The sequence below is a fragment of the Panthera leo genome, chromosome C1, assembly GCF_018350215.1.
Source record: "Panthera leo isolate Ple1 chromosome C1, P.leo_Ple1_pat1.1, whole genome shotgun sequence".
NCBI lineage: Eukaryota > Metazoa > Chordata > Mammalia > Carnivora > Felidae > Panthera > Panthera leo.
In genome coordinates this window covers 99660766-99677538 of record NC_056686.1, presented here as the reverse complement: position 1 = coordinate 99677538, position 16773 = coordinate 99660766, and the positions used below count along the sequence as shown (strand labels likewise).

At 48.1% G+C, this 16773-nt stretch overlaps 1 protein-coding gene and 1 long non-coding RNA gene across 11 annotated transcripts in view; one reads left to right on the top strand and one right to left on the bottom strand.

Annotated features, from left to right (window-relative positions):
* The window catches only part of LOC122228531, a 52313-nt gene extending 44892 nt beyond the window's left edge, over positions 1-7421 (bottom strand). Inside the window, exons 1-3 of one of the 6 annotated variants that reach the window (XR_006206648.1) lie at positions 7334-7419; positions 6396-6485; positions 762-895 (exon numbers count right to left, since the gene is read on the bottom strand). This is a non-coding gene — a long non-coding RNA (uncharacterized LOC122228531). Of the gene's footprint in view, positions 1-761; positions 896-6395; positions 6486-6700; positions 6984-7333 lie in introns of those variants that run through there. The other 5 variants (XR_006206649.1, XR_006206647.1, XR_006206646.1 and 2 more) reach the window with 5 other exon arrangements.
* Positions 7019-16091, top strand: TRIM45 (tripartite motif containing 45). 5 transcript variants are annotated; one of them, XM_042953595.1, is made up of 7 exons: positions 7019-7406; positions 8344-8531; positions 10195-10928; positions 12208-12337; positions 12917-13031; positions 14839-14965; positions 15824-16091. In XM_042953595.1, exons 1-7 carry the CDS (start codon positions 7317-7319, stop codon positions 15970-15972), a joined length of 1533 nt encoding a protein of 510 aa, XP_042809529.1. In that variant the 5' UTR covers positions 7019-7316; the 3' UTR covers positions 15973-16091. The 5 variants fall into 5 exon arrangements, with proteins under 5 accessions (XP_042809529.1, XP_042809528.1, XP_042809525.1 ...); XM_042953594.1 differs by having other exon boundaries at positions 8281-8531; XM_042953591.1 differs by having other exon boundaries at positions 7999-8531.
* Positions 16092-16773: the final 682 nt, after the last annotated feature.

The window sequence follows — 16773 nt, the reverse complement described above, 5'->3', positions numbered from 1 at the left end:
ATGTGGGGGGCCAGGAGCAAAAGGAGAAAAAGAGGCATTAGCCCATATTGTTTTTCTCTTTCCACCCCATGGAGGACATCCCAACAAACTCCATCAAGCTCCACCACCCCCAGCAGCTGCCCTTTGACCACTCCTGAGGCCAAGGTGAAAGGGGTAGAGTGGGATAATGTATTCTTAGTATTCCCTGTCCCCTGGGTAGGGATGTGACTGCAGAGGAGCCTGAGTAGTTCCTTTCAAAGCAAAGAGCTCAGGGTAGGGGACCCAGGTGCCTGAACTAAAAGCTGTACTGATTTGGGGCACCTGGGTGGCTCCGCTGGTTAAGTGTCTGACTCTTAATTTTGGCTCAGGTTATGATCTCATGGTTCGTGAGATCAAGCCCGCGTCAGGCTCCGCACTGACAACGTGGAGCCAGCTTGGGATTCTCTCCCAGTCTCTCTCTCTCTGCCACTCACCTGCTCATGCTCTCTGAATGAATGAATGAAGGAATGAATGAATAAATAAATAAGCTGTACTGAATAGAGACCAGCTGTTATACTGAACAACTCAACAGAGTAAGAATCAGAAGACATGGATTCATGTCCCAGTTCTCCAGTAATTTCATGTGACCTCAGGCCATGTCTTTACCTAGCTGTGCCTCAATTTTCTCATATATCCATCTAATAAATATTTATTGGGCTCCAGTTACGGGCTAGACATGCATCTAGATACTGTGAATACACATAGAACACCACAGACAATAGCCTTTATCTTCAGAGACTTACCATTCTGATAGGGAACAAGCCATGAAGATATCTGGGGTGAATGTAGTCCAGACAAAGGGTCTCTTCTACATCAAAAGTTTCGGGATTAATCTGGCAAGTTGACATGTTCATTAAATACAAATAACAAAGGAATCCTAAGGGAAAAAAATAGCATATGTTAAATTATAATGCAATATTATAAAGAGTGCAAAACATGCCTTTTATTTTTTCTTCTTTTTCATTAATTTTTTTGAGTGTAGTTGACACGCAATGTTACCTTTCAGGTATACGACACAGTCATTCGGCAAGTCTAACCATGATGCTATCCTCACCACAAGTGTCGCTACCAGCTGTCACCATACAACGCTATTACAGTATCATTGAATATATTCCTTATGCTGTGCCGTTGATTCCTGCGACCCCTTCATTCCAAGACTGGAAGCCTGTATCTCCCACCGCCCTTTATTCATTTTGCCCTTCCCCCCTTCCCTCCCTTCTGGCACCCACCAGTTTGTTCTCTGTGCATACAGGTGTGGTTTTTTTTGGTCTGTTTACTCACTTAAAACATGCCTTTTAGTATCTGTTCTCTAAGAACATTCACAACTACTGCTCTAATTTTAATCACAAGAATTATCACCATCCGCAGTACAAAATCCAATCTCAAAATGTGCCATTTTCTTTGTATTATTACCCAATTTATTTATGTATATTTTATGTGGAAGATAAATTTATATAAAAGATAATCACAAAGTGTTTATCCACATTAATTTTTTAGTAAATATGTTAATCTATCAGGGGCTTCATAAAACATTTATTTCAAAAAAGGTTAATAATGAGCTTTATTATTTCATAAACACAGAAAAAGGAATTCACAGAAAATGAATAAAATGAATAAAGTGTGTAATCAAGTATAATCTAAGAATAGCTTATATTTATGCCAAACCAATTAAGATTGGGTGCAGCTTCCTGACTATATCCACTATGGGGTGTTTGGGGTCAGGGCAGAGCATTTGGTCAGGCAGCTAGGAGTCAAGTGAGATGTTAAAGAAGACTGTGGAGAATTTTTTCTGAAACGGTGGGTAATAAGTAACAACGGATCTTATGAGTCATTTAGTTCCAGTCTGACCTGAAAGTAGTTACACAAGCAGAGCTCCAAAGCTCAGATCATTCTAGGCCTTTCATCCCACACCTTCTCAAGAGTGAAGAGCTGCCCAGTTAACATAAAATCTCAGCTATAAGGAACTATTTATACTTATTAGATCTCACAATTAGAAACATCTTGGGGCACCTTGGTGGCTCAGTCTGTTGAGTGTCCAACTTTTGGCTCAGGCCATAATCTCACAGTTCATGAGTTCAAGCCCCGCATCTGGCTCTGTGCCAAATTATCTGTCTCCCTCTCTCTCTGGACCACCTCTCTTCGCGTGCGCGGGCACTCTTTCTCAAAGATAAACATTAAAAAAAAAAAAAGAAAGAAACATCTCAAGGCACGGCGAATTTCTAGATAAAATGCAAAGCAGCCATAATGCAATGGGACCAAGTTTTCTCTTACCCATCTCAGTTCAAAATAAGCAAAATAGAAGTGTGTGCTGTCTAAGCTTTGGAAGTAGGAGAGCATTTTATTGCAGCTACTTCCACTAGATGGCACTAAAGACTCTTTTAGGAATCAGGCTCTTTTAGGGGAAAAAAAAAATCAGGGTGAGGCAGTAGGAGAAATGAGGTTGACTAGGCTGAGGTTGCAGAGGGAAAGGTAGAGTTAAGGGAAGCCCCTCCTAGAAGATAGCTTCCATGAAAGCAGGGATTTTTGCTCTACATAATGATGTATCTTGGCACACAGTCAAAAGTCCCTGCCCTCATTACCGTTCTAGTGGGGAGCAAGCCACAAAGACATTTGGGGAAAACATATTCCAGGTGCTCAAAGAATATCTGATGAAGAAATGAAGGTCCTGAATAGCCACTGAAGATCATGACCAAATTAGGGTTTCAGAAAGATTTTTGACAGGGTCATAGAGAATGGACTGGAAACAGGGACACTAATTAGTAATCCAAAGAAAGCCTGGTAAGGACTTGAACTAAAAAGCAGGAATAATAGGCATAGAAGGGAGGGAGTAAATTCAGAGATATGATGTGGGCAATAATGATAACAGTAAAAAAAAAAAAAAAAAAAAAAAGAGCTCCCATATAAAACATGGGCTAGTGCTCTATAAACGCCACCTCCAAATCTCACAACCATCAGGGAGGATGAAGTTTTTGTTTTTGTTTTTGTTTTTAAATAGGGCTGAGGACCCTGGGGAATACCAGTGTTTTAAGAGCCCGGTGGAAGAAGTAGTGTGCTGCAGGAAGAAAGAGAAGGATTGGTTAGAGAGGCAGGAAGTGGAAGGAAAATCGAGAACAGTGTTGTAGCAACCAAGGGAGGAGAAAGAGAAAGTTTCAAGAAATGAGGCAGCGTTGAAAGCAGGGGCACCTGGCTCAGCTGGTACAGCATGTGGCTCTCTAAGTCTTGAGCTCCAGCCCCACGATGGGTGTCTCCCTCTCTCTCTCCGGGAGGGAGCTTACTTTAAAAACAAACAAAAATGATAGCAAATTCCGTTCGATCATAACTGAAAAGTATTCACTGGATTTAACAAGTTGGAAGTTACCAGGGACTCTGGCAAAAGCAATTTTCAGAGGAATGGTGACAGCAAAAGCCAGATCCTAGTGTTTAGGAGTAAAATGCAAGAATTAGAGAAGCAAGTGTAGACTCTTCTTTTTAAGAGGCCACGGGAAATCAGGAGCTAGAGAGGGGCATAGGGTAGGAGATTTAAGCATGAGTAGGAGTTGAAAGAAAAGTCCACCAGAAAGGAACGGACGAAGACAGAGGAGAGAGAACAGGCAGATGAGTCTGGCCTCAGAGCACAGATCCTAGGAGAAAGGATTCTCTTTCCCTTGAAGGAAGGAAAAAGGATGGGGAGTGAGAAAGAAGTTTAACGGTGAAAGGTAAGTCCGGCATAGCTCTCTGGTTCACCTTCTATGTATATTCACTCAGTCTCTGCTGGTACTAATTGATCAAAATGTCCAAGCAAGCCCTGATTTCTTGATGGGTCACCCTGCTTTTCCATCCTTCCTGCCTTTGGTACTTTCCCTGTCCTGGGCTACGAGAGTGGGCTGAAATTCTTTAGACGCCCCGATGGACCTGATCACTTTCATCAGTCCTATTCCTCTGACCCTGTGACTTCTGTCCTTCCCTGTAACTACTTGCTGCCTGGGGTCCTCAGAAAAGATGAAGTAGTCTGTTAGCATGGAATAAAACACTGAGCTGATTCTGGGAAAGGAGAATCCTTAACTAATCCTCGCCTGTGATCTCACGCCATATCACCTATGGTCTGCACTAGCCACAAAACTCTTGGTTGTCTGTAGTCCTGTTTATCCTCCTTAATTGGACATCATCATTTCCTGCCTCGCCAATAACAAGTCCTTATTACATGTCTACTGATTAGGCACTAGGTTGGTTTCCAAGGGTTCTCATCTTAATAGAGACACAGTGTATTTGTGTGTGTGTGTGGTGCATACATATATCCATGCACCCACACATACATACATAATAAAAACACTTAATACTACCATGTGACACAAACTGAAAAGAGGAAAGTAGAGGAAAAGAGCCACTGGAGCTCAAATTTGGGGCTCTGAAGCAACAGGGAATTTCGAGGCAGTAGTGTAAAGCAGGCCTGACATCAAAGGACGGGGAGGTTTAAATAGTAAAGGTGTAAGAATTCTGCAGACAAAACTGGCAAAGGCCAAGAAGCGTGTTTGACCATGTTTAGGGGGGTAACTAAAAGCCCAGGTTTATCGATGTATTAGGGAATCCAGATTTTATCCTATGGCGACAGGGAGCTAGTGCAACTTTTAGAATGAAGACTGACTTGTACCATGTTTTCACCTGTTTTTAGAATTAATTTGGGAAAAATCATAGGGTTGGTTGAAAAAAAATGGGGGGCAGGGATAATTCAGAGACTACTGTAATATCTGAGGTGAGGGCTTAATACTACAGGTAAGGGTCCTGTATCATCCTAAAATTCTATGCAGTATGATGTTGGCAGTGGGCATGGAAAGAAATTGGTACCTGCCTGGACATGGAAAAAGAGAAAGGAAGCCAGGAACACTATAAGGTTTCAAGCTGGAGAGAAGGGGGAATAATGATATCCTTGAGAGAATAAAATAGGAAAGTTCAGAGAGCACAGTTTAGTGAGCAAAAAAGTTCAATGAAGTTTAAGGTATGTGGGGTTTAGGAAGATGGGGACACAATGAGTGCAGATTTAGAACAGCTGTGACCAAAGCTCAGGGGAGAAAGTGTGGATGTGGGAATCACCTACGTAACATGACAAATAGAGAAAAAAAGGGTATAAAGAGGACGAAGGGAAACCAGGGAAGGAGAGTGTGAGAAACAGCCCAAGAGATTAGGCCAGAAGAGTAGAGGATTTAGAAAAAGAAAGCAAGTTTTAAGGATGAGGAAGTACATAACAATGGTAAGTACTAAAGAGGCTGTATATTGGGGAAAGTATATTGGCGAAAAGTGACTTGGTCACTTGTAATCTACAAGTGAAAAGTTTCAACAGAAGAGAGGAGTTGGGGCGCCTGGGTGGTTGTCGGTTAGGCTTCCGACTTCAGCTCAGGTCATGATCTCGCGGTTCATGGGTTCAAGCCCCACATCGGGCTCTGTGCTGACAGCTCAGAGCCTGGAGCCTGTTTCAGATTCTCTTTCTCCCTCTCTGTCTCTGCCCCTCCTCCGCTGGTGCTCTCTCTCAAAAATAAATAAACATGAAAAAAATTTTTTTATAGTTTATTTGAGGGAGGAAAAAAATGGGTGGTGATGAACGCAGAAAGCAGGACGATTCTTTTGAGGAATATAGTGATGAGAGTCACAAAAGTCAGCTAAATTGAAAGTCAGCTGAGTCGAGGGGGGATGTGCATCCCCCTTTAGGACTTGATCACAACTCTTGGCAGAAAGAACATGCTAGTAAAGGAGTGACTGAAAATGTAGGAGCAGCAAAGTTTTGAAGAGCCAGGAGAGGTTGGAGTAAAAGAGCAAAGGTCTTGAGGAAGAGAAGAAAGGCAGTCAGGATGGGTGTGAGAGGAGGTGCGACAAACCATAGATTTTTAAGCAGAAAGTGAGTGAGTTTTCCAGATAGTCTTGCTTTTCTCACCCCATTCAAGTTACCTGCTGAGTACATAAGGTATTAGATGCTAGAAAGGAGAGTCTGGGTCAGAAGGAGGAGGAGGAGAAGCTGAAGAAATCCAGGTAAAGACTATTTTTTAAGACCTTCGTGGTCATACTCATTTTTAGAAATCACAAATCATTTTTTTGTAACAGTGGCATTGGACTCGTTGCCATGCTGTATTTTGGAAATGGCCAAACATTTCCATTTTTAAAAACGTTTATAGTTTTCATACTCTAAAGTCAAGTGTTATTTTGTTTTGGGTTTCAGATTCCGTATTTTTGTAAGCTTAGGCTCCAGGCTAAGTGTGCCTCTAGCATGAACTCAATGAAACAGCTGCCCATTGGGTCCAAATCAACTAGGGAAGGTCAGGAACAAAACCAGCAGTGAGAGAACCAGGCATACCGGACAAGCTTAAGGGACTGGAAATAGAACAGTGGAGGGGAAGGAGCTAGAGGGTTACCATTTCTGGAAATTGTGGAGATACAGGTCCCAGATCTCGGGTGTGGCAAAGCCCCCACAGGGCCGAATAAGGAGACTCCTGGTGAGGATACTTGAAGAAAGAGACAAAGAAATTGCCAAGGCTGCCTGTCGCGTTCATCTTCCCAATTATTTTGTGAGCCCATAAAGGGTTCCCTCCCTCTTGGCCAGGAGCCACTCTCCCATTGTGACCAGTCACGGCCCCCCTTGGACTGACTGATCAAAACAGCCGGACAAACTTGCTCCGTTTCTGGTGTACGGAACTGTAGGCTTCTGGGTGACAAATACCTAACCCCTCTGGCCTTCCGCGCCCCTGGCCCCGACGGGTCACACAACGGCTTCTTCACCCCAGGGAACCACGAAGCCAGCCCTCGGTTCAACGGTCTCCCAGACGGGTCCCCAGAACCTCGAGGCCCTGAGCCCCGGGAAACGAAGCTCTTGTAACCTGCATGCTGAGCCTGGGGGATTCCTGGACTAAAATAAGCTGAGGAGGCCCAGGCGGGAACTCGTGGGCTCAGGCCGGCCGAGCAGAAACGTCCTTCATAGCGTCCGAAGCCTCTGGGACGAGGACCCCTCGTCCTACAACTCCCAGCAAGCTGTGCGCTGAGCAACTGACAGCGCCACCCGCCAATGGAAGGGCCCGGTCTGGGTCCGTGGGCCCAATCCGAGGGCGCAAAGGAGGCCGTCCCCGTGGCAGACCAGCGGGGCTTTTTAAGTGGTCCTCTGGCCTCTCTGGTCGCCACAGCGATAGAGGGATCGTCCCCGTAAAAGGGTGACGCTGCTTATACTATGCCGCTCACTTCCAGCCTCGCTCTTTTCCTCCCCTCCGCCCTAGCCCTCCTGCCGCCGGGCCCCCGGCACTTAGAAAGATCCCTCCCCTCCCCGTCGGAGTGGCCCGGCGAAGATGTGGAATTTCCAAACCTTATTGGATGGTGATGGTGTCACTCTGGCGGGAGGCGGGACCCCCAGCGGCGAAGGCCGCCCCTCTCGGACGGTGATTGGACTCGCCTGAGTAGACCGGGCTGGGATTGGTGCGAGGTGGGGCCAGAGCCATCGGGCACCTTGAGCCGAGGTGTCGGGGAGGCGGCGGCCGCAGAGAAGCCGGCCGGACTCGCAGTTCCTTTGGCCGCCGTGTGCGGTCCGCGAAGGGCCGGGTCGAGGGAAGGAGCGGGAGCCCCCCCTCCCCACCTCATCACGCGGGGGCGGGGGAGGCGCTTGTCGCGTGTCGGGCGCAGGACCCTTGGGGCCGGGGGGGGGGGGGGGGGCCCGGGACGCGGGAGGGGGGCGGGTAGTGGAGGAAGTGAGAGGTGCAGGGGTCCAGGAGTTGGCCTCAGGACCAGCTCAGGATTTAGACCTGGAAGTGCTTCCGGGGCGGAGGACCTGGGGGGCAGAGGAGGGCGTGGGTGCGTCTGGTATGGGATGCCATGGAAAGGAGGGGGCCCTCCTAAATAGATCCGTGGGTGGTTCCTTTGACTCTTCTATCATTTTGCCCTTTGCTTTGCCGAAGAGAGAGTCCCCATGGTCTCTGCTCAAATTCTGGAAACTTTCTCTTTGGGTGGGCTTAATCACCTACTACTTTATTATAGAACTACCCAGAGCCTTTCCTGATACTGGGCACAAACGTGGGGAATATGTCAGAAAACAGGAAGCCGCTGCTGGGCTTCGTGGGCAAACTCCCCAGTGGGACTGCACTTGGGAACTCAGGCAAGACTCACTGCCCTTTGTGCATGGGGCTTTTCAAAGCCCCCAGGCTCTTGCCTTGTTTGCACACAGTTTGCACCACGTGTCTGGAGCAGCTGGAACCCTACTCGGTAGTGGACATCCGAGGGGGCGACTCTGACACAAGCTCTGAGGGGTCAATATTCCAGGAACTCAAGCCACCCAGTCTGCAGCCCCAGATCGGCATCCTCTGTCCGGTATGTGACACTCAGGTGGACCTGCCCATGGGTGGAGTGAAGGCTTTAACCATAGACCACCTGGCCATGAATGACGTGATGCTGGAGAGTCTTCGTGGGGAAGGCCAGGGCCTGGTGTGTGACCTGTGCAGCGACAGGGAAGTGGAGAAGAGATGTCAGACCTGCAGAGCCAACCTCTGCCACTTCTGCTGCCAGGCTCATAGGTAAAGATGGGATACCCCACCTGGTGTAGCTTAAGAGCAGGAAAAAAAAAAAAAAAAAAAAAAAAAGTGGTGTCAAGCCAGAAATCCCTTGTGAAGAGATGGGAAGGAAAGCACTCTCAAGTGCCATGTAAGGTCAAACAGCAATATATGCTGTGATAAATACTCTAGGATAGTAGTTAACTCCTGCACCCTTACATAATACCTGTAGTAATAGTGGAATCAAAGGTTTGCATAGTCCTTTTGCGGTTTGGGAAGCACATTCACAGTTTCCTTGGGTCCTTAATCGCTTTTTGTATAAGGGATAATGGTAGTGGGTGCTGGCTGAACAGAAGAATATAAGAGCATAGCCCCTGGCCTTAATCTCATTTGATGCCTTGCCGCTCTTATAGAAAAGCAGGCACTGTTTTCACTCCCATTTATTATTTGAGGAAACTGAAGCTCAACACTGTGATTTGCCAAGGTCCGCCAGCTGGGAAGGAGTGCGTAACAGAACCGAATTTTACATCTAGGGCTTCTGGCTGCATTCTGTACTCTTTCTGCTAATCCACGCTGCCCTCCAAACAGTATAAGGTGCTATTTGGCGGCGCCCCACCTCAGCCTTTGCCTTGTACTACCTAGAGTCACTCTGGAGCTTGGTGAGGTGGGCCGGTAGGTGCTTGTTGGGGTGCATATTTAGGTCTTTCGTGGCATTTGGTGAAGTTTGCCACATGGATCACTCTTTGTCCCTTGTCCACCTTCTCCCCCATTCCAGGGCATCAGAATAGAAAATAGCCATGATTTTAGGATTAGCTTAAAATAGTTTCTAAATTCTACCTTCCATTTGTTTTCTGGTCTCACCCACAGAACAAGTTAGTAGTCTTCAGTCTATTTTTAACTGGTAATTATGACTGCCTTGCTGCCAGTCAAACAGCTGATGCTGTTTTCTCTACAGCCATGTTTCTGGTGCCAGAATAGGCATGTAAGCTCCAAGTTGATATAATGCTAACTGGGGGGATCGCTCAACAGTCATCAGGTTTTCTAGAGATTTCCTTGAAACTCCAGAAGGCTACAGAAAAGGGGAATTAAGAGAAGTGTGATCCTACTGACCGCTGATTTCACTCTTTCTAATAATTTCGATGACTCGAGGAAAATTCTAGCTTGCTGCTTTGGGGTGGTGGAGCGCTGGTCATGGAAATGCTTTACCGAAATCTTAGGGAGACTTAATGTCACGGCCAGCCAGACACTTTTTAATTGCCTAGGGTGTGCTGCTGTGTCCTCTTGCATAGTTTCTGTCTCCTGGTGCTGGGTTACCTCCATGCTCTCACCTCTAGCTTGCTGAAGGAGCAGGCCATGGCTGTTGTTGAAACTTGCCAAATTCACTCTTCGGAGAAAGTTCCAGGACATAGCCTTAGTGTCGCAACCTTTGGCAGAGTCCCGTTCCAGGCCAGAGAGCCCTAGTCCACTATCACTTTATTCAATATAGTAGCCCTTTCAAGTAGGTACTATCCCCCCTGGGACAGATGAGGAACTGGAATCAGAGAGGACCCTGTGGTTAGTAAGAGGTTAGAGCAAGGGACCGAACTCAGGTTTCTTTGACTTCAGCGCCCATGCTTTTGAAACTGCCCGACTGTTTCCCAACTGAATTGTCCCCTAATGTCCCGATCCTGGCTCTGTTTGCCCCTAGGCGGCAGAAGAAAACAACTTACCACACGGTGGTGGACCTAAAAGACTTGAAAGGCTACAGCAGGATCGGGAAGCCCATTCTGTGTCCCGTGCACCCAGCAGAGGAGCTGAGACTGTTCTGTGAGCTCTGTGACCGGCCCGTGTGCCGGGACTGCGTGGTGGGCGAGCACCGGGAGCACCCCTACGACTTCGCCAGCAACGTTATTCACAAGCACGGGGACTCCGTGCGGGAGCTTCTCAGAGGCACCCAGCCCCACGTGGAGGCCCTGGAGGAAGCCCTGGCACAGATCACAGAGATGAACAGTGCCCTCCAGAAGCGAGTGGAGGCTGTGGCAGCTGACGTGCGAACGTTCTCCGAGGGTTACATCAAGGCCATTGAGGAGCACCGGGACAGGCTGCTGAAGCAGCTGGAAGACATCCGGGTCCAGAAGGAAAACTCCCTGCAGCTGCAGAAGGCACAGCTCGAGCAGCTGCTGGCGGACATGCGGACGGGCGTGGAGTTCACTGAGCACCTGCTGACCAGTGGCTCGGACTTGGAGATCCTCATCACCAAGGGGGTGGTAGTGGAACGGCTCACGAAGCTGAACAAAGTTGAATATAGTGCCCATCCTGGAGTAAACGATAAGATACGCTTCTCTCCTCAGCAGAGAGCAGGCCGGTGCCGTGGCTATGAAGTTTATGGGACCATCAATACGAAAGAGGTCGATCCAGCTAAATGTGTCCTTCAAGGAGAAGGTAGGAAGGCATTTGAGAGGGCAGTGGATGGGGACATGGTGTTGAAAGAGGTACGGCTTTTTCAGCCGGGGCCTTCATCCAGCTAGGAAGAGCTTCCTCCTGACTGGTTTACCAAGGGAGAGAGCCATACCGGTCCGAAGGACAGTGACCCCTCCCTTGCCGTTTCTTTCTGTTTCGTTCTGGTCAGGGTACGGTGCGTAGCCCATACAGGGGTGAGGCTTGACCCTTTTCCAGTTGAGCAAAGTAGTAACTAGCAAGGACCTCAAGGAGCGTGCTATTTCTATCAGATGACAGAGGAGCCCGTGCCCGTAGAAGACAACAGGATAGGCCAGGGCGAAATCCTGCCTGCTCGGAGAGGAGACTGGCAGGCCCCAGAGTACTTGGATCTGGTTCTGAAGAGAGTTTCGGAGGAGTGAGGAAGACAGGGTTATAATGTACTTTCTTCTATGCCCTTTGTGGTTCATGTAAGTCACATCTCAGCATTGAAAAGATTATGATAGGCATTCCATTCAGTAGGGGGAGAAACAATTTATTTTGCCCATTCTGTCCCTAAAGGAGGCATGTCATTCAAACATATAGTTTAGAGATCGGTCCTGACAGCAAGACGGTACCGTAGGGGCAGGCTGACTCTGGCGCGGGAATTCTTAACTGTTTGGAGGTCACAGATCCCTTTGAGAATGATCTCTCCCCAAGGAACAGCTATTACTTTGGGCACACCATTTCAGGAGATTCTTAGACCCTTCATAAGCCTCTCCAAAGACCACATGGTAGTTCATGAACCGCAGGTTAAGAAGCCATGTTGCACCTGCTGGACCAGAGGCTGTAGCTACTGAATATTCCCCGCAGCATGCTGGCAGGAGGGCCGAAGATTCGAAGCTGATTAACCGACCCCCCTGCCTGTTCCAGCATGATCCACAGCTCAGGGAGAGCGGTTTGGGGGCTACTACCGTCTCTCACAGGGTCTAGAGCTTCTCTTCTCTGAATACGTAGGTTTGTCCTTAGGATTAGCTCCCTTAGGGCTGAGGTTCAGGTTCAGGATCCTGCGTGATCCAAGAGTAGCTACTGGCTGAGAGACAACCAGGCTCGCCAGGAGGGAGTGCCAAGAGGTATGCTCTAGGGGAAAGAGCCAGAAGAGAAGAAAAAGGAAGCAGGGCCATCACAGTAAACAGGAAGCACAACTGTTTGTTCTAAAGAGAAAAGGCGAGATGGTGTCTGATCTGGGGATGCAGTCACCAATGGTTGGCCTTTGAGATGAGGACTGAGTGTTTATCTTCTGCAGATCTCCACAGAGCCCGGGAGAAACAGACAGCCTCTTTCACCCTGCTTTGCAAGGATGCAGCAGGAGAGAGCATGGGCAGGGGAGGAGACAGCGTGCACGTCGCTGTAGTCCCCAAAGATAAGAAAGACAGGTTTGTATTACACAGTCAGGTGTCAGGGGTCATAGGGGGTGATGAAACTGGAAACTTGAGGCCCTTCCCAGTAGTGATATAACTGCGTGGTTAGATCCCACTCCCCTGACGCTGTTAAAAAATGTGATATGACCTTTTGGAGCAGATGTGTTTTCTTGTGTGGGTTTTATGCCAGTACTCAATGCTCTGCCCCTCAGATTGTCTGAAAAATATTCTGTGTTGGACTGAATGGCCCCCTTCTCAAAATTCAGCCCCACTTTGCTACTACATTGTGCTGGGAGTGTATTTTTATGTCTCTGGAATCAGGAGAGAGGAGAGAGCGGGAGGGTACAACAGGAACCCCTCAAAGAACACAGTAACGCTTTCAAGGAACTCATCTGTACATCAGGTTGGATCAGCATTTATGCCGCTTCCCCTCTGCTGTAAAATTAATTTCTGAGACCAGTGGAAGAAGTGTCCTGCTGGGGGATATTTCAAATTAATATCGGGTTGAATGGTGTAGAGTTTACACCCTAAAGTAGCGGGCAGTTGCGGCCGGCTTGTGAGAGTGAGTGGTTATTGAACTCCATGTGCATTCAGTCCGGTCAGAACGCTGGTACAAGATAACAAGGATGGGACGTACTATGTCTCCTATACTCCCAAGGAGCCTGGCATCTATACCGTGTTGGTCTGCGTCAAAGAGCAGCATGTGCAGGTAAGTGAGTGGGACCCACGTGTGTGCCTCCCTGGGCTCCTTTCCCCTTGGCTCCTCTGGCTTCTACCATCTCAGGACGTGGGGACATGTCTCATAGGATCAGCTGTATGGAGGGGCCTAATAGAATTCTCTTTTTTACTCTGTTCACATTAGAAATGACCCAGACTTTGCTACTTTTAGCCTTACTAAAGGATGCTGGTGACCAGAAGAACTCTATCCCTACTGTACCTCCTGGCAGTTAGGCTTGCCTTTCATCATTCTCCCAGTTGGAGACTTCTTGACTTGGGAAAGATACCTCAGTCACAGTGGGCAATCTGCCTGGGAACAAGTATACACATTCAAGCAATATAATCTAGCTCGGGATTTTCCAGCTTTCTTCGGACTGTGACCGGACGTACTGGAACTTACTGTAACGCAGTTTGGGAGAGTTAGGCCCTCTCCCCTCAACTGACCAGTCTTCTCTCTGCCTGGCCATCTGCCCGCGTCACTCTTTCCATACGTGCTTAGCCATTACCAGGGTTACCACACGACCTCCGCAGCAAGGATAACACCTTCTGGTTTAGAGATTACAAATTTTTAAAAATTGGGCAATACTCAGCATGTCCAACAGAATCTCAAGTAGTCACAGGTGTTCCCCGACCAGAAAGCAATACTGACAGGGACAATAAAATACCATAGTGTCGTGATATGTTGGGCTTGTGGCGTGTGCACCAGGAAGACTCCTATTCAGCAGCCACTTCCTGCCTGTCTGATTACGGCACGCTGGGGTGGGCCAGGTCCCTTTGCAGACATTCTCACACCTTTCTTCCAAACCGTTCGGGCATAGCGATCATTGTCCACTCGGACTGAGAAACAAACTTGCTGAAATACACAGTCCCTGTATAGCAGGATCAGAATTTGAACCCATTTCTTTGAACTCTGGTTTGTTTTTTAAAACAGATCATAAACTAGGGGCGCCTGGGTGGCTCTGTCGGTTAAGCGACTGGCTTCATCTCAGGTCATGATCTCACAGTCTGTGAGTTTGAGCCCTGTGTCGGGCTTGGTGCTGACAGCTTGGAGCCTGGAGCCTGCTTCGGATTCTGTGTCTCCCTCTCTTTCTGCCCCTCTCCCCCTCCCCACTCTGTCTCTCTTTCAAAAATAAATAAAGATTAAAATAGATCATATACTCTTTAAGGGAAGAGAGATGGAACATTTGAAAGGCTTCTAAGGTGCCACACTCCTCTGCTTGGTGCTTTTGCAGACAGTACGGTTCCCACTCAGGGACAGGCACGTAAGCAACACTTATTAAATATTTGTGGTCTAATGTAGGACAGAAACTGGAGAGTGGAAGTTGTCCTTGAAGGGGCAGGTAGGAGAGTTTCTAATTTGAGAATTATTCACCTTTCTCCCTTGCCTGTATCCTCATAGACCTAGACTAAGCGGATGGGTAAATGGATATGTCCAGGGGGGACGGGTGGAAGGAAGGGAGTGACGGCCCAGCCTCGGGGTTGCGGCACACCAACACCCCTCCGGGACGGAGAAGACCGTGACATCCGTGACGCAGGAGCACAGATTGGGTTTACTCGTGTATCAGGTGGGCCACGTGCCAGAAGGGCCACACACATTCCTTGACTCTCACTGCATTTGTACCTGGCGCCGTCCAGCCGAGCACCCAGCTAGTTACCGTCCCTAGTCTGTTTCCCTGCCGTGGTCCCTGTCCTCCATGGCCAGGCCCTGGGACTTACACCGCATTTAGCACATGTGACGCTCAGCACACCCCTGTTGACTCATAAGGTGCTGTTCTCTGCTCTTGGTCTAAACACTGAAGGGCTCACCATTCACTGTGACCGTGAGGAAAAGGCATCGCTCACACACAGGCGTGTTTCACTGCTGCACGTTCTGCTCCAGCGGAGGCCAGAAAACGGCTCGCTGTGCCTGTGGAGGCACCATGCCAGGTAAGGAGGCTCGCTCTCCAAGTCCTGCCCCTGTGGGCCTGTCTCCCAGCAGTGGGGGTCACCTACCGCACAGCCACTAGGTTTAGGATGTTCAGACATAGGCTTTCTTGCTGGGAATATCATCTGTGCCTGTAAATATACCACACTTCTAGAAGTTTCACTTAACGCTTCTTTATTCTGAAAAGTGAAATCGTAAGCTGAAAAGTTCGGAGTTCTTTTAGTTTTGATACAGTTCGCCAATCTTATGAGCCCTGTGCTCCTCCCCAGGACATTCGATTTCCATCTGTACCCTTTCCCGCAGCCTGGCACTTAAAAACTATAAGTCCACTCTGTTCCTTTTAAAACCTTAAAGAAATTCCAAGCAAGGCAGGGATGGGGAGAAGGTCTGGCTCTTTCCTTGGGGGTAGGGGCATCAGCTCAGGCAAGAGATCTAATTATTTCTTTTAAAGTATTCTACTGTGTTTGTGCTCTGATGGTGGGCCTTAAGATGGGCTCAGGCACCGTTTTGCATAAACACTACAGGAACTACGTTCTTTTTTACTTCTGCCACTCTTCCCTTCTCTCTTATTTCAATTCTTTTTCAGTGAAAATCCAAACCAGCTCATCTCCTTGAGTTAGCAGAACGTTAAAACAACACTCTTCTTAGAACTTCGGCTAACTGACAGTCTTAACTGACTGTCTTCAGCCCTCGGGAGCCCTCCTGCTACGGAGGCGACAGTTTGTTCTCCTCACCGGGTTCTTACTAAACGTTTTCACATCCATGAGTCTAAACGTTGCCAGAAGCTTTAGTTTCCCTGGTGAACTTCTGGACTTCACTCTAATGGCTATCTTCTGTCTCCTCTCTAAACCACCATGCAGGTGGGTACCTGGGCTGTGGCCACGGACACAAAGGTCACCCAGGCCGCCCGCACTGGTCATGCTGCGGGAAGTTTGCTGAGAAGTCGGAATGCACATGGACAGGTGGGGAGAGTGCACCGAGGAGTCTACTCAGGACCGTAGCCCTCTGATGCTTTCCTGGCTACGCGGTCAGCTTGTCCGAGCGGTGCCCAGCCTTCAGATGACCAGAGGACCCCAGACATTAATTCTGAAGAATCTGATAGAATAAAACAAAGTGCCTTGTCTTATACTCTCGAGTTCCAAGTCCTTTTTTGTCAGTTCCTCACTGATCATATGTGTGGATGGCTGAGCACAAGGGACCAGCACATTTCTCTTCGTGGTGATTGGCAGTGTTCGCTCTTTTGTACGGGAACCAAGGGATCTGTGCAGTTGGAACTTATATCATGGGGATGTTTAGTTCCTTACTTTTTTTGTTTTTGTTTTTAATGTTTGTTTATTTTTGAGAAAGAGAGACAAGGTGTGAGTGGGAGAGGGGCAGAGAGAGAGAGGGAGACACAGAATCTGAAGCAGGCTCCAGGCTCTGAGCTGTCCACACAGATCCCGAGGCAGGGCTCGAACCCACGAACCACGATACCATGACCTGAGCTGAAGTCGGACGCTTAACCAACTGAGCCACCCAGGCGCCCCTAGTTCCTTGCTTTTGAATGCGTAACTCTTTTACTTCTCCCTGAGCCACATTTTTGCTATTTTCATCAAGGAATGAAAGCCTTTCATCGTATCCACTTTTTGCTAGCACACTCTACATGGATTATAATGTGGTCTTGCCGTTCAGGTGGAAGTCCCGGCTTGACCCGTACACCACGCTCATCTCGTACTCATAAGCCTGGATTACTCTTTGGTCAAGGCCATACAAGTAGTAGGAAAATAAAGGAACAGTGTTGAAATACCACCTTATAAATTTATTGCAGTTC

Bases quoted from the DNA above. Each gene is read 5' to 3' on its own strand.
- TRIM45 (XM_042953591.1), top strand. From the start codon at position 7,317: ATGTGGAATTTCCAAACCTTATTGGATGGTGATGGTGTCACTCTGGCG. The intron at 10,929-12,207 runs GTAGGAAGGCAT...TATCTTCTGCAG, and splicing joins ATGTGTCCTTCAAGGAGAAG to ATCTCCACAGAGCCCGGGAG. The intron at 12,338-12,916 runs GTTTGTATTACA...ATGTGCATTCAG, and splicing joins CCCAAAGATAAGAAAGACAG to TCCGGTCAGAACGCTGGTAC.